This window comes from Callithrix jacchus, chromosome 16 (assembly GCF_049354715.1).
Source record: "Callithrix jacchus isolate 240 chromosome 16, calJac240_pri, whole genome shotgun sequence".
NCBI classification, from domain to species: Eukaryota; Metazoa; Chordata; class Mammalia; order Primates; family Cebidae; genus Callithrix; species Callithrix jacchus.
Genome location: NC_133517.1, coordinates 2,728,843 through 2,752,744, shown reverse-complemented (window position 1 = coordinate 2,752,744; position 23,902 = coordinate 2,728,843). Strand labels below are relative to the sequence as shown.

The window sequence follows — 23,902 nt, the reverse complement described above, 5'->3', positions numbered from 1 at the left end:
AAGTTTTCTATAAAAAAATACTAGCAAGAATAACGTTGAAACCTAGAGTTCTCCCAAGGGAGTAGCTTATCTGGCAGGACACACTGCTAAAACAATAACATTTCTACATGAAGTTTAAGGTACCTGGTATTATTTTCATTTATCATTTGCTAAAAAGTTGGTAATTCAAAAATACCTAAAACCAAGGGCTGACACAGGTAACCTTTCACGAATGTCTCAGAGCATCCCTACCCCCAAGCAGAAAAGGCTCAATTCCCACCCATTCCACTCCTTTCGGAGCTCCCGGCGCCTTGCAGAATGTGGCCCTCGGGCAGCGTACTTACTAGACTTGACCCTCAGGCTCCAGCATACTTTACAGCTCTAAGGATTTTTCTTTATAAATGCCCATGGATGGACTGACCTCTCAGGAAAAGGAGAATGAATCAAGGAGGGCTTTCCCAGCCCCCAGAGATGTTCTTGGGCTGGCTCTTTTCCCCACCTTGGTACCAGTTCACACTGCGAATACGAAGACTCAGCGTCTCCTAAGGCTACCCGTACCTACTAACCTGCCCCATGACCCACATGAGAATAACACACGAATTACACAGTCCCTTTTCAACTTCTGAAATTGAGCCAACCAGGTTTCCACTCATCATTTTTGTTTGACTTTGATCCTACGGAAGGAGGATTATTTTCAGTATCCTTAGGAAATTCTTAACTGGATGTGCCCTCTACTACTGTCCGAAACGACAGTGCATGAAATTGTTTCTACTGACCATTAGGTATTTTTAAGCAAAAAATCACAATCATAAATTGTCATGTTTGCATGTTAACATGCCAACATAAAAAATGGTTTGCAGTCCAGGAAATACTGAAACTGTAAAAATTTAACCAGAATGTTCAGATACAATCTTCAAACCCAAATCAGGTAAGGATAATGCCTTCCCCTACTAAACTTTTGCTTTTTAAAAACATTGATTTCACTTGAAAAATGTGTTCAGATAGGAAGATTAAATAAAAAGGTACTTGATTCATCAAACCACCACAGAACTTCTTCTGCAATGCTTTTACATTTTATAAATTGTCCTGATTAAAGCAACGTTAAACTTTTTGCTTCGTTTCCTTTTTTTTTTTTGAGACGGAGTTTCACTCTTGTTACCCAGGCTGGAGAGCAATGGCGCGATCTCGGCTCACTGCAACCTCCGCCTCCTGGGTTCAGGCAATTCTCCTGCCTCAGCCTCCTGAGTAGCTGGGATTACAGGCACGCGCCACCATGCCCAGCTGATTTTTGTATTTTTAGTAGAGACGGAGTTTCACCATGTTGACCAGGATGGTCTCGATCTCTTGACCTCGTGATCCACCCGCCTCGGCCTCCCAAAATGCTGGGATTACAGGCTTGAGCCACCGCGCCTGGCCCTCCTTTCTTATGAACTAGTTTTATCTGCCGTCATCTGAAAACTGGAACATCTCTCCAAAATCACTTAAGGCATCTTGTAATTCCCTATTACTATAGACAAGCTGAGTAAAACTAAAATCTCATTGATGTTCAAAATTATAAAGCAGCCAAAATATTAAACTTAGAAAAGCACACAGTAAGGTCACTTTTTAATACATTAAATGTGAATATTCTGGGAACTTGAATTTCCATAGGTGTCAACATATAAAAGGTTTAAAAAAACCAAATAGTTTTCCTTGTTCAAAAGAACTCAAGTATAGGCAGGACATGGTGGCTCATACCTGTAATCCCAACACTTTGGGAGGCCAAGGCAGGCAGATGGCATGAGCCCAGGAGTTCAAGACCATCCTGGCCAACATGGCGAAATGCTTTCTCTAGTAAAAATACAAAAATTAGCCAGGTGTAGTGGTGTACACCTGTAATCCCAGTTTCTTGGGAGGCTGATGCACGAGCACTGCTTCAACTCAGGAGGCAGAGGTTGGAACCTACATCTTGCCACTGCACTCCAGCATGGGTGAAAGGGCAAGACACTGTCTCAAAAAAAAAAAAAATCAAATAAAACTACAATTACTTAACATTATGAACATAGTAAGAAAAATACTATCCTATGACATAAACCTAATTTCCCTTTCTTCTTTTTAAAGTGATCGTTGACTATAAAACATGTGAGATGTTTACATTTTCATTACCCGTTAAGAACCTAGGACCAGGCACATAAATGTAATCATTACATGCCTGTAATCGGTGACACATGCCTGTGATCCCAGCATTTTGGGAGGCCAAGGTGGGAGGACTGCTTGAGCCTAGGACTTCGAGACCAGCCTGGGCAACATGGCAAGACCTCATCTCTACAGTAAACAAAACAAAACAAAAAAATAGCCAGGCTTGGTGCATGCTTGCAACCCCAGCTTCTTGGGAGGCTGAGCAGAACTGCTTGAGACCAGGAGATAGAAGCTTCAGTTACGTTCCTGACACTGCACTCTGAGCTGGGCAAGAGTGAGACCCTGTCTTAAAAAAAAAGAGAGAAAAAAAAATAATAGAAGAAAAACCAGGGCTGCATAGATAAAAGACTAATTAAAAAGGTTAACATTGCTGGCACTCTGCTTCCTATAAGACTTTATGTTCCTGCCACTGCAATCCAGGATGGGCAAGAGTGGGACACTGCCTTTTAAAAAAAAAAAAAAAAACAGGCACGATGGCTCCCGCCTGTAATGCCAGCACTTTGGAAGGCTGAGGCAGGCAGATCACCTGAGGTCAGGAGTTCCAAGGACAGCCTGACTAACATGGAGAAACCCCAACTCCACTAAAAAAAAAAATAAATAAGCCTGGTGTGGTGGCACATGCCTGTAAGCCCAGCTACTTGGGAGGTTGAGGCAGGAGAACTGCTTGAACTCGGGAGGCGAAGGTTGCAGTGAGCCAAGATGGTGCCATTTCAAAAACTCAGTTTCCAAAAAAAAAGGAAGAAAAAGAAAGAAAAAAAATCTAGTTACATTTTTATGAAAAACCAGGGCTGCATAGATAGGAGATCAATTAAAAAGGTCAGTATTGCTAGCACTCTGTTTCCTACAAGACAGAAAATGCAAATATAATATCAAAGGTGTTAAGAATCTGGAAATCAAGGCTTCTAATCCATACTTCGAAATGCCTTATTAAGAGAGGAAGTCTGAATTTCAAAGTTCTGGTTCTTAAGGATGCCACTGGTCTCTTTTTCCCTTTTTTTATTTCCTGTTTTCTGCTTATTGTCTCACAGCAAAGTGACAACTTATGCCAATAAGTTTAATGTGTAAGAAAATTTCTTAATTTTCACATAACTTGTTTTTCATACTACCTTGACATAAGATATTTAATAATGAAAGATAGACAATTCATTAATATGTAAAAGATCTTTCACAAACATAAATACACATGTAAAATATTCTATGCATTAATATTGAATGTAAACGACATTTACAATTTTTTATAGATGAAACTTTAATTTTTAAATGATGGAGGCACATCTTTAATGCTCACTACGTAACAATGTGAATGGTAACTAACATGTTTAAAGTCAATACAAAAGAAAAATACATTAATAAAAGGAAGAATTTAAATAGAAATGTCACCAATATCTCATTTATTTAGAATGTGATTATACAACTTGAATGTATTAAGTGTACGATAAAAATATAATGCAATGCTGATTACTACAACTCACATTTGGTATCTGTATTAAATAGAACAACAGGAGAATGAACCAGAAAACTTAAAAAGCATACATAGCTGCTTCCGAGAAAGGGGACGAAGAGATCTACGGTGGTAAGGAAACATTTCGATTATGATATGCTGTTGTGTGAAGTGTGTCTTAACCATTTGCATGTATAACTTTTTCAATTAAAAAGCAATAGGCTACTGATTTTTTTAAAAAGAGCACAAATGTTCAAATAAATAAATAATATATAGCTAAAGAAAGATACAAGTTGTCAATGGAAAAAAGTGAAATAATATCCAAAATATGATGATGTTAACAGGCCAAGTGAATCATAAATTTGACTCTGAATTCTGATGTTTATTTTGTATTTGACAATGTGAGGATTTTTCTATGAAATAAGGGGCTTAATTTTTGTAACATACACGCTTTTAAAAAAAGAAAATGTTGACCTTTGATAGCTAAATATTAAAGAGAACATGAAAACATACAGCGACGGCCAAGTTTATTAAAACAAATACAGTTATTAGAAATACCTACGTATCTTACATAAGAAATAAGTTTTAAGGTCGACAAACCCCCATTGAGAACAGTAACAAATATAATAAAATCTGGACTGCTTTCAAGTTTTCAAATCACATTCACTGCACTCGTTAAGAGGACTTTTCTAGTAACTGGATCTAATCTAGTTCACTTATCATTTACCAATCAGTCAAGAACACAAGCTTGTACAAAAAAGTCAATAATGATTAGGTTTAGGCAAATACAAATTAATGGTTAAATCTGTATCTATGTCCACCCCATGTAATGTCCAACAGACTGACACTGTGGTGCTGGTGTGTAGAAGACTGAGGCACACCAAGGAAACCTGCGAGTTCCACACTGCATCTGAATGAAGTTCACTGCGCAAACTTTAGTATTTTGTGTAAAGCGAACTTACAGAACACAGCCACAGGCAAAAAGTACTATAATAAGAGGAGTTCTAAAGATGAAATAATCCAAGATCCATCATTTCAGTTGAGAACTCTGACGTCAAAATACTGGTGTGCTGAGATAGATTAAATGTCAGATGTCTTGGCTTCCAAATCCCAGCTCCTCCTCTTAACTGTTGTATAATCTGAGACCAGCCAGTCACTGTGAGACCAGTTCCCACTATATAAAAGAAGTCTCTGGGAAAAATCATTACATTATGTAAAAGTACTTTGCACACTATAATGTAATGGACAAACTGTTGTTGAAAATTATGATGTGCTCTCTCCCCATGTACAGAAACAGTTCGTTGTAGAAGCATAATTATAAACCATATAAGTGGTTCTCAACCCTGACTGTATATTAGAATAACCTGGAAATTTCTAATTGTTAAAAGTAGATTAAACTTAATTTGATTTAAACTGTAAATCCCTGGGTCCTACCCACAAACAGATGAAAGGAATCTCTCAGTGTGATCTAGGGTCTGCAGATAATCCTAACATCCAACTGGGCTGAGCAGTGCTAGCCACCCCTCCTAATTATTATAAAGCCCAATCTAAATTATTTTTTTAAATCTGCTTTGAGCTATCCAAATCTCTGTTCTCATTATAGTAAAGTAACACCAAGAGTAAACAAGCTAAAAGTATTTCGGCTAAACTAAATATTTGCCACAAGGGGGAGTAGGTGGATCAATCACTAGCTTTCTATGAAACTAATAGAAACTCAATGAGAATTAAAATAGAAAAGGATCTTTCAACAAATTACATTTCATGACTAATTTGAGTTATATAAAATAAGGCATCTTTGTGAAGATTTACAAGCAGCTTTGGAAGCATTCAGGAACAGTCACAGGTAAAAGTCAACAGGAATAGGTTTCGCTCCAAGAATATCCTGTGGTATAACGTACAAAAATAAAACAGACCAAAAGGTGAATAAAGAAAAAGGGAGAAGAGCAATCAGCAAAAGGCTAAGTATTCATTAACTAGACAATTAAGAGAAGCTGTTCTAATATATTCCCACTTATTAAGATATATTTAATTTCTTATGGTTTCTCTCATCTAACCGTATCACACTGTTTTACATCAAGCACTGACAAACTTGTCCTGAGTCTTGCCATGTTGGCTTAACCACTCTGATGCTAAGATTAGACCTTGTTCTCTGCTCTCCAGGTGAGTCTTCCCATGTTGGCTTAACCACTCTGAAGCTAATAAGATTAGACCTTGTTCTCTGCTCTCCAGGTTTGAGAAAAGCTTTCTGAAACAAGCCCTGGAATTTACCAGAAACAAGATCCGGTTCCTCAGGCTCCTCTCAGACTATGCCTATGTAAATGCTACTCTCTTATCTCACATGAATCTTAGAAATATGTTTACATGAGATCTCAAAGTATTGGCTTAACAGTTACAGAAATGGAACCAAGCCCTAAGTAAACCATATCTCTAAAATGTCCAAATATCAAGAATAGATGTCACAATCAGTTCATTTACATATTTCTACCCAACGTGCTGATAATATTCAAGATGAATAGGTCAAGAACAACCAATGACTATACCTTAATATGCACAATGGAATATTAGAGATTAAATTTCTAACACAGCAAATTCAATAAACTGAGAAAAAAATGTGTTCAGGTATAACACAGAATCGTTTAAAAAGCTAATTTAAACAGCTTCAGATTTTGACTCAAATTCTTCTTATGCAATCATTTTCTCTGGAAGACATTTTCATCAGCTCTTTCATTCCACTGCACATTTATTTGTTAAGTACATGAAGATACCTGGGACCAGCATGGTGATAGTCACATACTCAATAAATATTTATTAGACTAAATGAAGAACGGCCAATAAGATTAACACCACACTTTTATTGCTAGTTCAGAAGCATCATGTACAAGGGTAGGAGATGTGTCTTGAACACTTCTGTATCCACAGCAGCTGGCACAGGGTCTAATATGATACCTCTTTAAAGAATGATAAAGTTCATAAATGTAGCTACAGTCTCAAATTTCAAAAGGTTCACAACGAAGACTGAAACAAATGATATCCACAAAGCATAAAAATATTTTTCATGTCTTGATTTTAAAATAGTGCATGAGCAAAAAAAAATATGTTCAATCTATATTATCTGACGGTAGGGAATGATGCATGCCATCGAAGTAAATGCTATGATGAAGTACATTCCATTCAAAATTAATTTCTTATTAATTTTAGTTGTTTGATAGAAATCTGCCAAAATTCAACAAACATTTTCCTTTTATTCCTAAACAATTTTAAGCCAACTATCATTGCTATAAAACATTATGTATATGCAAAAATCGCAGTGTCCTCGGAGCTCTGTGCAGTTACCATCAAAGTGGGGAGGCAACTAAGGAAAATACAGGCGAGGAGAAGAAGGAAAATGTTTCAATGTACGCCTTTGATACTTTTGAATTGTTCAGCCCTGTGATTATGTTACCTACTTCATAATAAAATTAAAAAGGAGAGTCTGGTACTCAAGTTTCCATGTTACCCAATTTAGAAGAAAAAAGTACTCTTCACAAAGAAAGGAAACAGAGGAGGAAGAAGAGAACCTGTTGAACTTTTTGTCATGTGTGAAAGAGGGCAGGAAAAAAAAAGTTGGGGGCAGACTGAACTTCTGGAACCTTCTGCACACTGAAGAAGAAACAGGATGCAGGTACCACATGTTTAAGTACCCAGCTTGGAAGATCAAGAGTGTCCAGAGCTCAGCTGACAGACTTTGGAGGCAGAAATCTATGAATCCTTTGTATGTGGATGTTCCTTGAAGAAAGAAGAAAGATTCACCCTTCACTACAGGAGAAATCCAAAGTTGTTCCCTAAAAAGGACAAAGCCTTTATAAATATAACTAACACACTGAGATATAAAACCCAAGGAAACCATTTTTGGCAAGGGTGTGGGAGGGGAGCCTGGCTGACCCTGCAGGAACCTAACCCAGAGAGAATGTAAAAGCGGGTTCCAGAGGAGACCAAGAGTTCCAGCGGACCAAGCAGCCCTGCCAACTCCAGCAACCTCTGAGCTGCAATCCGAGGCACTCAGTCCAACATCCCAGGAAAGACTGTGTCACAGAAAAAGAAAGACAATTCCATGGGTGCCAGCTTCTACACGGGGAGATAGAGATTCACAAATTTTACACTTAAGGAAACAAATTCAGGAAGGTTTAGTACTTTTCTCAAAGTAACAATCAATTCGCATTATTTACTGTATAAAAGTTATGTTCTAAAAAATACAGCAAACATTGAATTAGCAAAAAAAGAACTATTGCTCCTTAGGAAAATACGTACATATATAAATATATAAAATAGATAATAATATTAAATCCTGAGAACTCATCCTGGTAGAGACTATATTATTTCGCAAAAGAGAAAATAAGCTTAAGAAGTGTTAGTGACTTGCCTGAGCCACCCCACGAACTGTTGCCAGAATTGGGATTCAAGCCATCAACAGGCCTCAGTGAAGAATGGAGCCTGTGACATGCGCTGGCCTCTCCCCTCTCAATCCTTTGGTCATTTCTGTATGACCACAGAGACAAGAAGGCAGAGAGTGCTTCACTTTATTCCACCTCGGCTAGGAAGATGCAAAGCAGGAGACTCAGATTTTTTGTTCCTCTCTGCAGGCTGGCAAGTAATCATGAAAGCAGTGTGAGTTGGATTTGGGGGTTTCAAATAAGTATTAGTCAGTAAGAGAGTTCTCAAGAGACAAAATTTCCAAATAGTAAAAACTGGCTGCATTTGCTACATAGACAGTCTTGGTTGAGAAACAGTTAATCACAAAGATAAAACTCAAGATGCTCAGCTCAGGGAAACACCTAAGCCACTTCACATCACTGGAGAAATTTCCTCCTAACTTCTAAGACTAGCATGAAAAAACATCATCAGAAGAAATGACTACGAAAACTTCGTAAAACCTGTATTGCTTCCAAATATTTATCACCTTTGTTATTTACTATTTGTTACCCTGTAAGCAGCAGTAATATTATCCATAAACATAAAATCACCTGAGTATTGATTTTCAGAGGCAGCAGCAATGAAAGAGGTGGTTGACAGTAATGACTTCTACTCCACAACCAGTATACGTGAGAGGGGGAAAAAAAATCTAAGAAATAGAACAGTGGTGGCAACTCCATATAGAGCACAAGGGCAGAAAAAAAGATGCCCAGAAGTCTAACTAGGACTAAGAAGTTAGTTCAAATAGTTAAGAGTTTTATGAATTTCATAAAATGTCATTAGCCTAAAACAAAAGGTTTTCAGAACAGATTTGCTCACAGAGTCCCAAATAAATCATGTATCAAGAACAGATGGGTGGGCACAGTGGCTCACACCTGTGATCCCAGCACTTTGGGAGTCCAAGGCAGGGGGATCACAAGCTCAGGAGACTGAGACCATCCTGGCCAACATGGTAAAACCCTGTCTCTACAAAAAATTAGCTGGGCATGGTGGCGTATACCTGTAATCCCAGCTACTTGGGAGGCTGAGCCAGGAGAATCACTTGAACCCAGGAGGCGGAGGTTGCAGTGAGCAGAGATGGCACCACTGCACTCCAGCCTGGGCAACAGAGGGAGACTCCATCTCAAAACAAACAAACAAACAAGCCAAAAAAAACAGAACAGATTAATTCCTAAAAATGAAAAAAAACCAGGGTCAGGAGTGGTGGCTCACCTGTAACCCAGCACTTTGGGAGACCAAGGCGGGTGGATCACGTGAGGTCAGAAGTTCGAGACCAGTCTGGCCAACATGGCAAAACCCTGTCTCTACTGAAAACACAAAAATAAAAACAAATATAAATATATATATAGCCAAGTGTGGTGGTGAGCACCTGTAGTCCCAGCTATTCAGGAGGCTGGGGCAGGAGAACCAACTGAACCCAGGAGGCAGAGGCTGCAGTGAGCCAACATCGCACTGCTGCACTCCAGCCAGACAGAGCAAGACAGTTCCCCGCCCACCCCCACCCCACCCCGCCAAAAAAAAAAACTTCCTTTAAAAAAAAGTGTAACAGAAGATCCAGGAAAAGACGGGTTTGGTGCGATGCAAAAAACAGAGTCCCCCTTGCAGGAAAACCCTGACACCCGCCAAATGCGTCTTATCTCACCAAGAAGAAGGAGAGGGTGAGGGACGGGGGAGCTGACCACCCTGGAGCCCCCTCATCTTTTGGCCTAAAGTAAGCTAATAAAGAACATTCTTTAAGAGGCTCTAAAATACAAAGTAACACGCATTAGTGAGATGTGAAGAAACCAGAACCTCACATAACCTTGGCAGGAATTTAACGTGGTGTAGCCACTCCAGAAAACACTGTTCACCTCTTAAAAACAAACACACGCCAGCAATTCTACCCTTTAAGAATCTACCTAAGAGAAATGAAAATGTATATCCACACAAAGATTTGTACATAAATGCTCGTAACAGCATTATGTATAATGGCCAAAAACTAGTAACTCAAACACCCGTTAACTGGTGAATGGATACACAAAATGTGGTGTATATGATGAAACAGCATTCAGCATAAAAACGAGTAAAATACCCGAGACATGCTATGCATGAATGAACCTTGAAAATGTAATGCTAAGTAAAAGCTGGATTCAGAAGACCATATATTGTATGATTTCATGTATATGAAATGTCCAGAAAAGGCAAATCTACAGAGACAGAAGGTAGGTAACTGGTTGTCAGGGACTGGCTGCGTACTGGAAGTGGATGCAGCTGGGCATGGAAGAATCTCTTTAGCCCAGCGGAAGTGTCTTCAAACTAGATTGTGGAAATGTCTGCACTACTCTGTAAACCTAACTAAAATCACTGAATTGTACTTAAATGAGTAAACTTAACGGTATGCCAATCACACCTCATTAGAGGGAGGACCAGCACAGTACGCATAAGCATGCAGGCAAAGGACAGACAGCACGAGCTCTGAGGTCAAAGGCAAACAGTGTTAGCTGAGTAAGGACCATTTACCGTCCTATGACAAAGAAAGAGTGTAGAGAGGTCAAACGTGACGGCAACAGAACAACAGGGCAACCGTAGGTTATGGTAGTAAGGTTCCTGCCTATCAACTGTTTCACCTTTAGGAGTGAATGTTGTAGCACCAAGGCAGTGGCATCCACAGTGCTGGATGACACTGGCAGTCTCCCCAGAGTCAGTCCTATCAACTAGGAAACTAGGCAAGAGACTAAAAGAAAGTCATTATGAGGGATGAATCTGTATATTATAGGTTTTGTAAGATACCTAGAATTTTTGTGAGTTATAAAAGAAAATGGAAATTAATACCTAAGAATCCCTACCTGAATCACAAAGAGTTTGTCGGAATAACTTGTTTTTGTGGTTCTGATACTCAATTCAGTTACGGAAAGCAGAGGTAAACTACAGGATGTGGAAGGCTGCTTTTTTTTGCATCCTATTTTTCAATGGGATTCCCTAAGAATGGAAAGACAGTACTGAGAGGAGAATCAATTAAGTACTATATCTTTATGAAAACCCTTAGTTCAGGGAAAATATTTAAGGAGAAGCAAGCAGGACATGAAGATTATCTTCAATTCGAAATTCAAAAACATGACTCAATGAGAAATCTCAGGAGTTGGAGTGATCTATTCTCCATTGTCTTGGATAAAAGTAAATTTATGAATAATTGCTTTAAGTGTGCTTTTTTTTTTTTTTTGATACAGAGTTTCACTCTTGTTACCCAGGCTGGAGTGCAGTGGCGCAATCTCGGCTCACCGCAACCCCCGCCTCCTGGGTTCAGGCAATTCTCCTGCCTCAGCCTCCTGAGTAGCTGGGATTACAGGCACGTGCCACCGTGCCTAGCTAATTTTTGTATTTTTAGTAGAGACGGGGTTTCACTATGTTGACCAGGATGCTCTTGATCTCTTGACCGTGTGATCCACCTGCCTCGGCCTCCCAAAGTGCTGGGATTACAGGCTTGAGCCACCGCGCCCGGCCTCTAAGTGTGCGTTAATGATGAGAAATTTCCTGAAGAAAACCCAATACAAAAATCAGCCATGCATGGCTAGTCAGGAGGCTGAGGTGGGAGATTCACTGGAGCCCAGGAGGTCGAGGCTGCAGTGAGCCAAGACCAAAACAACACACTCCAGCCTGGGCAAGAGTGTGAGACCCTATCTAAAAATAAATAAATGAATTAATTAATAATAGTAATAAAAGAAAAATCTACCTTAGTCCCACTGAATAACAAAAGCTCTATATAATAATTACAGCTCATCCTCTACATTTGTGTTTCTGGAGTGAAAGGGTTTCTTCCCTAACCGTGTTACCGAATCACAGACGCCCTGCTCTCCCTGCTTCGGCCAGGACTCCCCAGTGTTGACTACTGAGTATGTACTCCAATAGGAACCACTGTCTATGGGGAGCACCTGTCATCCCCATCTTGTGAGTGGAAGAGAAACATGGCTAAGCCATAGTGTTGTAGTTTTTTGTTTTTAAGAAGGAAAGAACTTGTTAATAAGGTGGCTGTGAAGCTGTGGAGCCAAACTTGATTCACTATACTCTGACAGCCACAGGGAGCATGTGAGCATCCTCCTCTGGATCCAGTCCTAAGTGATTTTTATGGATGGATACCTTCTCCTCCATGACATAAAACACACACAAAACACAAACTAAAAAAAGAGAGCAGGGTAAAGAAGATAAAGTTTCCTCAGAAGCCTGGTGAACCTAAGATTTATCAGCTCTAATCGCAGTTTTACAGACTGTTGTTTCTGCTTCTCCTTCTTTAAAATAATCTTTCTCACCAATGGAATATTCCTAACTAAAATAAGAACAACTACATCTTGGTCTTAACTAAGCAGGATCACACAAAGATAAACCCTGGAATAGTACGGAGAAGCCACTGCCATGTACGTAACTAAACCTCCATGACTCCCCAGAGCCTTGTAGCAGGAGGAAACTATCTGTGCACTGTAGGTCATTTACACAATGGTCTCTTTCCCCACACTGCCCATGACACGGACTGAGAGACATTCATGATACAAAAAGTTTGACATCTGCCAACAGGTGCCATCTGGCCATAGAAATCTAATCTCTTGGAGCCTGGGAGTAGGCAATGAGTCTTGAGAAGGCAACCTCGTTGCTGGCAAGATTGCAGATTATGATACATACCTCCCCCCAGCCCAAGTTTGGCTAGATTGACCTCCCTCAGCACAAGCCAGTTGGCACATACTAGAGAAGTGGAAGACAGAATAAACAGGGACTTTCAGGCTGGCCAAACATGGTATAAGGCTTGGACTCCAGCCCAGAGTTGCCAGAGCTGGTTAGGAAACGTTCAAGGATAGCAATTCCCATTTTTTTAAAGCAGCAGCTCTCCCTACTCTCCCCTCTAGGTTTTGCAGACCGTCTCAAACCCCAGATATTCCTTTTTCAAAGAACCTAGTGATAGAAGTGACATATATCTGGAAGTCCAACCTGTTAAGAAATTCCTGTCTCAGGACAGGGAGGAGCAGCAAATTTAAATGTAAGCTTCTAAACTTCTCTTTATTGATGAAAATTAATAACTTCCCTATCACTTTTGAGCAGTTCTTATACATTAGGAACTAAGCCAGTTGCAGAATGAAAGGCTCCATCCCTACTCTTTTGAATGAAACAGATGGGAAGTTCCACGACTAACAGATAAGGAGCTAGCTAGTGTGTAGGGAGGAAATTTCAGACCTGAGTATACCTTAGAAGTCACATAACGTGACCACATAATTTACTGTCCAAACTCAGACACTTCGAGGAATGAAAGGACATTATTAATACCGATGCTAGAGTAACAGGGATAAAGTAGGACTCCCTCAGCACACTGGAACAGTCACCCTACTAGAGGATATGCCATTCTCTATTTAAAATTCTTCAATAATTTCCCATCACTTTAGAATGAATTTTACACCACATTCTCATCCTTATTAACTTAGGCAGGCACCTCAACTACAGACCTATGAGACTAGATGAAGGCTACTGATTTTCTTATGTCTTTTCACACTCCACATCGCTAAATAACGCTCTATTTTAATGTATGTCTCACAGTAGCAGCCAGTGAATGTGACACTTGATCTAAATGTCTTGGTAAACTTCATGGTTGGTCGTCCGCCATCCAACATAATGTCTTAGAGCAGATTTTCCTCCATCCATGCATCTTTCACCTATACTCCGTATTACTCACTTGTTACTTCCTAGATAACTGACTTTCAGGCAAGTTACTTAGCCTCCCTGGGCCTTCGTTGACTTGCCCATCTAACAGGATGAAGATTAGCATGTACTTCAAAGGAGTATTCGGAACACTGAATGAGTTACCACACACACACTGCTTTAAACAATACCTAGCATTTAACACCCAGGAAGCACTCTGAGGGCAGGAATCTTAGTCCCTTTAGATCACTGGCAGATGCACATGCCAGCAACAATGCCTGACACAGCACACACTTGAAAAGCGTGCTGAAAGCTTAATAAGATACACTTCTTTCTTCTCCATTGTTCTCTAATCCCTTGCGCTGCCCCAACAGTGCCGCATCTTATATATCCCACATATTCCTGTCTCTCTAAAAAAACCTGGCACAATGCTCTTAGATAACCATCAAACTGTATATGCCAGAAGACAGAACACTCTACCTGAAATAGATGAAATATTACTCCTGAGTTTCCTGCCTACTGGTTGCTTGACTCTAAGTACAGACCGCGACTAACAGAGAACAGGTAGTTCCCACAGCTACTGAAAGTCGAGGACACCCTGTGGGAACTACCAGGGTCAGGGCTGGGAATGAAAAAAGATAACTACTACCTGTGTTTTCACATCTAAGTAAGGAAAATACCTACACTGAGTGTACACATTCAAACATACACAAACCGTACACAAAGTTACAAATCCCATAAGTCATAAAACATAATACAAAATAGGCTTACTTTTAAAAATAGAATTTTACAAAAATAAAATTACCTAAAATTAAGCCCACCATTGTACTTAAATATCCGGTTCCACTTCCCAGGTTAAGAAAAGACAATCCTGGCTGAAGTTTCAATGCTTCCATAACTTCAGAATAAATGCAAGGTGCTGACAAGTGGATGTTTCCATGCTTCCAGGCTAAGTCTTTGTAAGCATTGTCTCTGTAGCCTTCCAAATAGTAATCTCCACGATCAATCGCTCTGAAGGCTTGCTCCACTCTTTCAGTACGGATATACTGAGCTTCTTTCAAATTATCAATTAAGTCATCATTATCTTCCCCAGCACTCACAGCTCCTCCCATGATAGTATTCAAATCAAATCATAAATTTACAAATGAAATAAAATTAGTAGAAATGGCTTCCAATATTGCACTTGATTTCCAAAATAAATTAATCCTGGAAGGGAAGAACAAAAATAAACAGGTTTAAATTAATGCTCAAAAGCAAAACAACTCGTTTATTCAATGTATGTCATTATAATCAACTACCATTTCTCATGGAAATATTCTGCTCCAGGCATAGTGTTGAACTCCTTAACTGTACTATTTTATTGAATTCTTGTAGTAACCACAAAATGTAACTTATACGACCTCATCTGTACAGACGGGAAAGCTGAACACAAAGAAGTCAAGTCAGTCACCCAGTACCATGAGGCTCATTACAGTGGCCACTAGCCACACATGGCCACCTCGACCTCAATCAATGAAAATTAAAGACAACTTAAAATTCTATAGTCAACCTACCTATATTTTCCATATTTCAAGTACTCAATAGCTACTTGTGGCCCGTGGCTACCATTCTAGACAGTGCTGCTCTGGAATGTGACACCGCCAGGAATTGCTCTCAGGTCTTTAGAGTCAGAAACCATGCTGTGGTTTGTTTTGTTTTTTCTAAGACAGAGTCTCACTCTGTCACCCAAGCTGCAGTGCAGTGGCACCATCTTGGCTCATCCCCTCCTGGTTTTAAGTATTCTTCCCACCTCAGCCTCCCAAGTAGCTGGGATTACAGGCGCATGCCACCATGCTCAGCTAATTTTTGTATTTTTTTGTAGAGAGGGGGTTTCACCATGTAGCCCAAGATAGACTCAAACTCCTGAGCTCAACAGATCATTCCATCTTGGCCTCCCAAAGTGCTGGGATTACAGGACTCAGCTGCCACACCTGACCTCCATTCCTTCAATCACCGAGCCACATTGGCTTCTTATAGTATAGTAACTCTAGTTTAATTTAAAAAATTAGTTTATTTTAAATTCCTGAACTTAAAAACCTCTAAGAATTCAAAAATGCCCTATATAAATTTAAAATGTTAACACAAAGAATAACATATTACTCAATCACTGAACATAAAATGCAAAATAAAAAAACCCAGACTCACATTTATTAATGAACTCATGTGCTCTCTCTCTGTTTTGTTTGGTAAACTTTGTTGTGATAGAGACCACAAATTTTATTAATAACTTCAACAGTCCAAGCACTAGAACATGTTTAATACACACACACACACACACACACACATACACAAACATACACACACATACACACATACACACACACATACACAAACATACACACACACACATACACAAACATACACAAACATACACACACATACACAAACATACACAAACATACACACATACACAAACATACACACATACACACACATACACACACAAACATACACACACATACACAAACATACACACACATACACAAACATACACACACACACATACACACACACACACTGAACTTCTTTAACAGATTAAACTCAGCATCTGAATAGAAACCTAAGTGCAACCTGAGGAAACTAAAAAAATTTCAGAACATAATACCGAATATACAGTTTAAGTTAATTCAACTAGCCAGTAAGTAAATTAATATATAAATTTCTAAATTAATAAACCAGTAGAAGAGAAAAGTGTGAAATGAAATACCCACAGTCAGTAACAAGAGTTATGACAGATAACTCTGGCAAGAATACCCTAACTCTTGACACTAGAGAAGCATGCCAATTAGGGTCCCAAGTATTCCCAGGGTCCTCAGACCCCTGGCACCACTGGGGCAGCTCTCCCAACAGAGCTTGTCATATTGTCTTTGTCTGTGTCCCCTTTGTCCTTTCCTACAATTGCCTAAAGAACTTTTGGAGTAGAGGAAACACTGTGAATTCACATTTAATTCATTCAAACTCACGTATAGAAAGCTGGCTGGCTCTAGCACTTCCAATCCTCAAAAACATAGAAGTACAAGGGTTTACGGACCCTTCTCCTCAATGAGTATATTTTGCACAATGTAGTGCAATGGGAGATGTCAATTCACTATTCCTTCAACAGGTCTTAGCTGTGGCATCTCGACTTGCTGAGTCCAACGGTAGCATTTCAAGAATTTTTTTTTAATAACATGGCTTTTAAGCACAAGTCAACTTTTTCATCTGGCACTCAGTGAATCTCTTCCTAAGGTGAAAGAAAAAATGGATATATTACAGTAGGAGATAGTCTCTGTCAGTATTCAGTGTGGCATCTGTCTATGGATTTCGTAAGAATAATTCTGACTACACAGATATTTAGCAAATTGCTGTACTGTAAATGCCACAATTTACTAGAAAAATTATTCCCTTTGAGTAGGCTCTAGGGCTTAAGAAGGATCTGACTCTTCTTAGATCCTTCTGAATTCCATTAAATTCAAAATTATCATAGCCAAACAATTATCATAGCAAAACAATCAATCAAACATGGTGCTTACTAGACAGCTCACATTCTTGGTGAGAAAAAGGTAAGAGGAAGAATTTAGTAAGTAAGAACTACCACCATTTACTAACAACCACTGTACTGAGTGTGTTATTTGTAGCTCATTAAAAATTACTATAAGCCAGGCCAGGCATGGTGGCTCACACCAGTAATCCCAGCACTTTGGAAGGTCCAGGTGGGCGGATCACTTGAAGCCAGAAGTTCGAGACCAACTTGGCCAGCACAGCGGAGTCCTGTCTCAACTAAACACACAAAAATTAGCCAGATGCAGTAGCTCATGTCTGAAATCCCAGCACTTTGGAAGGTCAAGGCAGGTGGATCACTTGAGGTCAGGAGTTAAAGACCAGCCTGCCCAACATGGTGAAAACCTGTCTCTACTAAAAATACGAAAAAAAAAAAAAATTAGCTGGGTGTGGTGGCACACAGCTGTAGTCCCAGCTACTCGGAGGCTGAGCCAGGAGAATCGCTTAAACTTGGGAGGAAGAGGTTGCAGTGAGCCAAGACTGCACCACTGCACTCCAGTCTGGGCAACAGAGATTTCCTCTCAAAAAAAAAACTTTTTTATCCAATCAAATGACTGTATGGATTTTAAAAACAATGACTGAATGGTTTAGAAAAGCAAGATCCAACAATATGCTGCCTATGAAAGACTCACTTTAGCCTCAGAACACACACAGACTGAGAATAAAGGGATGAAAAATGATCATCCAAAGAGAGCAGGGATGACCATACTTCCATCACACAAAACAGACTTTAGGTCAAAACTGTAAAATGAGACAAAGAAGGACATTATTTTATGTTCTGTTGAAGAGAACAGAATAATTTTAAATATATATGCAGGCAATACTGGAGCACCTAAATATAGAAAGCAAATTTTAATAGTTCTGAAGTACAATACAGTAACAGCAGAGGATTTCAATACTCAGTATTCAACAATGGACAAATTATCCAGACAGAAACAGTGGACTTGAACAATGCTTTAGACTAAAGGGCCCTAACAGACATAAACAGAACATTCTATCCAACAGCAACTGAATACTCATTTCTCTCCAGTGAACATGGAACATTTTCCAGGATATATTATATGCTTGTCTACAAAACAAGTCTTAATAAATTTGAGACTGAAATTACATCAAATGGCTTTTCTACTCATAATGGAATGAAACCAGAAACCAGTAACAGGAGGACTCTTGGGACATTCACAAACACCTAGAAATAAACAACATGCTCCTCAAAACCAGTTGGTCAAATAAATTTAAAAACAAATAAAAATATCTTTAGACAAAAAAAAATAGACAACATATAACTTATGAAATGCATCAAAACAGTTTTAAAAGCGAGGTTTACAGCAATAAATGCCTCTATCAAAAGAGAGTAAAGATCTCAAATAAATATAAGAACCAATGAAACCCCAAATTAGGAGAAGAAATAAAATAATAAAGATCCAGAACAAAAGCAGATAAAACAGAGAATAGAAAGAAAATAGGAAAAAGATTCATGAAGCTAAGAGTTGATTCTTTAAAAAGATAAACAAAATCAACAAACTTTTAGCAAACTAAGGAAAAAAGAAGGCTCTAACAATAAGTCAGAAACAAAAGAGGAAATACCACAACACAGAAGATACCACAGAAGTACAAAGGATCATAAAACACTAAGAACAATCATCCACCAACAAACTGGATAACCTAGAATAAATTCCTGGAAATGTACAGCCTACCAAATTTGAATCAAGAAGGGAAAGAAAATATGAACAGACCGGTAACAAGTAAGAAGACTGAATCAATAATTAAGAACTCTCCCATCAAAGAAAAGCCCAGCAGTAGATGCCTCAAGGTAAAATTATACCAAACATTTGAAGAACTAATACCAATTCCTTCTCAAACCTTTCCAAAAACTCAAAGTGAAGAGAATACCTACAAAATCCATTTACAGAGCCAGTATAGCTAGACTGAACCTTGATACTGAAGCTAGACAAGGACACTACAAGTAAGTAACTGGCTAATATCCCTGATGAACATATTTGCAAAAATCCTCAACAAAATACTAGCAAACCAAATTCAACAGAACATTAAAAGGATCATTCACAACGAAGTGAGATTTACACCTGGGATACAATGATTGTTGAATACACACAAATCTATAATGTGATACACCGTATTAGCATAATGAGGACAAAAACTCCACAATCATCTCAACAGATGCAGAAAAGCAGTTCACAAAATTCAATATCCCTTCATGATAAAAAGTCATGATAAAAATTAATTAGACACAAAGGAAAGACACCTCAACATAATAAAGGCTATACATGAAAAGCCCACAACGAACATACTCGATGAAAAGTTGCAAGGTTTTCCTCTAAGATCAGGAATAAGAACATCTGTTACCACTTCTATTCAACACAGAACAAAGTTCTGGCTGGAACAATTAGACAAGAAAAAGAAATAAAGGGCATCTAAACAGGAAAGCAAAAATTGAAAATCCTTCTGTTAACTGATAACATATATATTAGAAAATTCTAAAGACCTATCCAAAAACTGTTAGAACAGGTAAACAAAATCAGTAAAGCTGCAGGGTACAAAATCAACACACAAAAGTCAGTAGCATTTCTTTACACTAACAACAAACTTTCTGAAAAATAAATTAAGAAATCAAACCGATTCATGACGACATCAAAAAACATACCTAAAAGTAAACTTTAACCCAGGAGCTGAAAGATTTGTATATTAAACACTATAAAATATTGAAAGAAACTAGACAACACAAATAAATGGAACGATTCCTCGTGTTCATGGACTCAAAGAAATAATAGTTAAATGTCCATACTACTAAAAGTGGTTTACAGATTCAGCATAATCATATTAAAATTCCAATGATATTTTTTACCAAAATAGAAAACAATCCTAAAACTTGTATGTAATCATATACACAAAAAGTAGAAAACTAGAGAGGTACCACATTATCTGACTTCAAAATTTATTACAAAGCTACAGTAATCAAAGCAGCACAGAACTGACACAAAAACAGACACAATGAACAAACAAAATAGATGGAGAGACCAGAAATAAAATACACAAATTTATGGTCAATTGATTTTCAACCAAGATACCAAGAACACAAAATGAAGAAAGCACAGTCTCTTCAATAAGTGCTGCTGGCAAAACTGGATATCCACAAGCAGAAGAATAAAACTGAATCCTTATCTCACACCACATACGAAAATCAATTCAAAGCAGTTTAAAGATTCTAAATATAAGACCTGAAACTGTATAACTATTAGAAGAAAACATAAGGGAAATGCTCCATTACATTGGTCTGGGCAAGGATTTGTTAGATATGACCCCAAAAGCACGATGACAAAAGCAAAAATAAATGGATTGTATAAAACTAGAAAGCCTCTGTACAGTAACGCTTTACTAATTGTTTACAAACAGTAAAGTGAAGTGGTAACACATATTTAAAAAAAAATAAAAACCACTGTAAACCAGACATCTCATGAGGGATTAAGATCCAAAATATGGAATGAACTCAACCGAATAGCAAGAAAACAAATACGCCAATCAAAAAACAAAGTAAAGACCAAATGAACAATTCTCAAATATGAACAGCCAATGCATATGAAAAATGGTCATCAGAGAAATGCAAATTAAAATCACAATGAGATATCACTTTATACCAGTCAGAATGGCTGTTATCAAAGACAGACGATAACAAGTATTGGCAAGGCTGTAGAGAAAAGAAAATTCTTGTGAACTGTTAGTGGAGAAGAAAATAGGAAATACATACAGCTACCGTAAAAAACAGTCAAGACGTACAGCTACGGTGAAAAACAGTCAAGACGTACAGCTACGGTGAAGAACAGTCAAGACGTACAGCTACGGTGAAAAACAGTCAAGACGTACAGCTACCGTGAAGAACAGTCAACACGTACAGCTACCGTGAAGAACAGTCAACACGTACAGCTACCGTGAAAAACAGTCAAGACGTACAGCTACCGTGAAAAACAGTCAAGACGTACAGCTACCGTGAAGAACAGTCAAGACGTACAGCTACCGTGAAGAACAGTCAAGACGTACAGCCACCGTGAAGAACAGTCAAGACGTACAGCCACCGTGAAGAACAGTCAAGACGTACAGCCACCGTGAAGAACAGTCAAGACGTACAGCTACCGTGAAGAACAGTCAAGACGTACAGCTACCGTGAAGAACAGTCAAGACGTACAGCTACCGTGAAGAACAGTCAAGACGTACAGCTACCGTGAAGAACAGTCAAGACATACAGCCACCGTGAAGAACAGTCAAGACGTACAGCTACGGTGAAAAACAGTCAAGACGTACAGCTACCGTGAAGAACAGTCAAGACGTACAGCTACCGTGAAGAACAGTCAAGACGTACAGCTACCGTGAAAAACAGTCAATATGTACAGCTACGGTGAAAAACAGTCAATATGTACAGCTACCGTGAAAAACAGTCAATATGTACAGCTACCGTGAAAAACAGTCAATACGTACAGCTACCGTGAAAAACAGTCAATACGTACAGCTACCGTGAAAAACAGTATGCCTCCTCAGAAAACTAAAAACAGAATTTTCCTATGATCCAGTAATACTACTTCCAAGTCTATAGCCAAAAAAACTGAAAACAGTATGTCAAAGACATCTACTTTCCCATGTTCACTACAGCATTATTTGCAATACCCAAGATATGTAAGCGAGCCGGGCATCCATCATCAGAGAAACAGGTAAAGAAAACGGTATATTACGTTCACGGTATATAAATATAGATATAGATACACAGGTATATATATAATGGATACCATTCAGCCTTTAAAAGGAGGATAATTCTGTCATTTGCAACAACATGGATGAACCTGGAAGACATCTGACAGAGATAAGACAGTCACAGAAAGACAAATGCCACATGATCTCCCTCATATGAGGAACGCAAAATGGTTGAACTTATAGAAGTAGAGAGCAGAAAGATGATTACCAGAGGCTAGGGCAGGAGGGTAGGTGGGGAAAGGAGAAATGCTTTGTGCAAAAGGCACAAAGTTTCCCCTAGACAGAAGAAACATGCTTTAGTAATCTGTCCAGAATGGTGAGTATAATAAATCATACTGCACTGTATTATCTCGAAATTGCTGAAACAGTAAATTTTCAATGTTTTCACCATACAAAATGACAACTTTGTGAGGCGAATTTTTTAATTGGCCTGATTTAATCATTTCACACTGTAAACATGTATCAAAAAATCATATTGTACCCCTTAAATATACAATTATTATTTGCTAATTAAAAATTAAATAGGATTTTAAGGAAAAACAAAAACTACAGAATAAAGGGAACATAATTATATTACTTGGTATGAGGGGTGTGAAAGAATGACACACTGTTTACATAGTCAAAATACTATAAACATAATTGCTTATTTAGTTCCAATACTCATTTAATCACACAGGGAGAATGAGAAAGAAGAGGAAAAGAGGGGCATGGGAGCTAAAATCTCATCTATGATGACAAAGTAAATGCTGTTCAAAGGTAATGAATAAAAAGGAAAAGCAGCAACTTAGTGAGCAATGTGTAGATTAAACAGCTAATGTGTTAGTAAGTTCCTTCCCGAATGTGAGCCTGAGGGTGAAAACAGGTGAAGCTAGGGACTGCTATGCTTTGGCATCAAGGCTCGTGGTATCTTTACTTTACAAACTGTGTTACCTGCATTATTTGAACAAAATTTACAAGTAAAGGTAAAATTAAAGGGGTTATAGAGAACACATGAAATATAATAAAGCCACATGGGGAAGAATTTTCTAAGGAATAAAAATATATTTAATAAGAGTCTAGGGCAGAAAAATAAAGATGTAGAGAGAGAAGATTATTACACAAATAATAACTTACACCACACCAAAGAGTTTCACAGATAGAGCTCTTTTTACCACATACATTATTTGTGAATGTAGAAACTGAATTACTATAAATTACATTTTTATAATACTCACTCATTTGATTATAATGTGCCTTTGTAGGAAACATGAAAATAAAGTAAAATTTAAATCTTCATAATGCTAGCATTCAAAGAACCACTGTCATTATTAACTTTTAAGCAACCATATACTTGGTTTTTTAAAACATATAACTGGTATTACATTGCACATATTGTTCAGGACTTTCACTTAACAAACCTTAAGCATTTCCTAATGCCCTAAGACATTCTTTCCAAATTGAGAAGTATAATATGTTAGCACATGGATACAACCAATTCTCCCATCGGTAGACTATGAATAATCAATATGATCAATATTGGAATTGATTGTAACAGACGTACACTTGAGAAGCTTGTAAATCAAAGTCTGTAGTGAACACTGTGATGGTAATAATCCCGTAACTTGAAACATACATTTTTATGAAGGTAAGATAAACACCGATAAAACCCCAGTGTGGCATGGGGTCATCAGTGACTACCATTTACCACTTCTAAGTTAATCTCATCTCAGTCATGGAAAAGTACCAAATACAGTCAGGAAAGCCACGGTTCCATAGACAACGCTGCTGTACAGATCCGGCCCAAATCGCCAGAATGTCATTTCCTCAGCTGTGAAACAAACAGGGTATATTCCACAGCTCCTAAGGGACCTGAGCGCTCTGATTTCC

General features: G+C 38.4%; 1 protein-coding gene across 4 annotated transcripts in view; it reads right to left on the bottom strand.

Annotated features, from left to right (window-relative positions):
- Positions 1–23,902, bottom strand: part of PCMTD1 (protein-L-isoaspartate (D-aspartate) O-methyltransferase domain containing 1) — an 86,397-nt gene that overhangs the window by 26,182 nt on the left and 36,313 nt on the right. For 2 of the 4 annotated variants that reach the window (XM_078352464.1, XM_078352463.1), the window contains exon 2: positions 14,508–14,908. The exons of the other annotated variants lie outside the window; for them this stretch is intronic. In XM_078352464.1, the coding sequence (XP_078208590.1) occupies positions 14,508–14,814 (307 nt within the window). In that variant the 5' untranslated portion in view covers positions 14,815–14,908. The remainder of the gene's footprint in view (positions 1–14,507; positions 14,909–23,902) is intronic. 4 annotated transcript variants of the gene reach the window in all.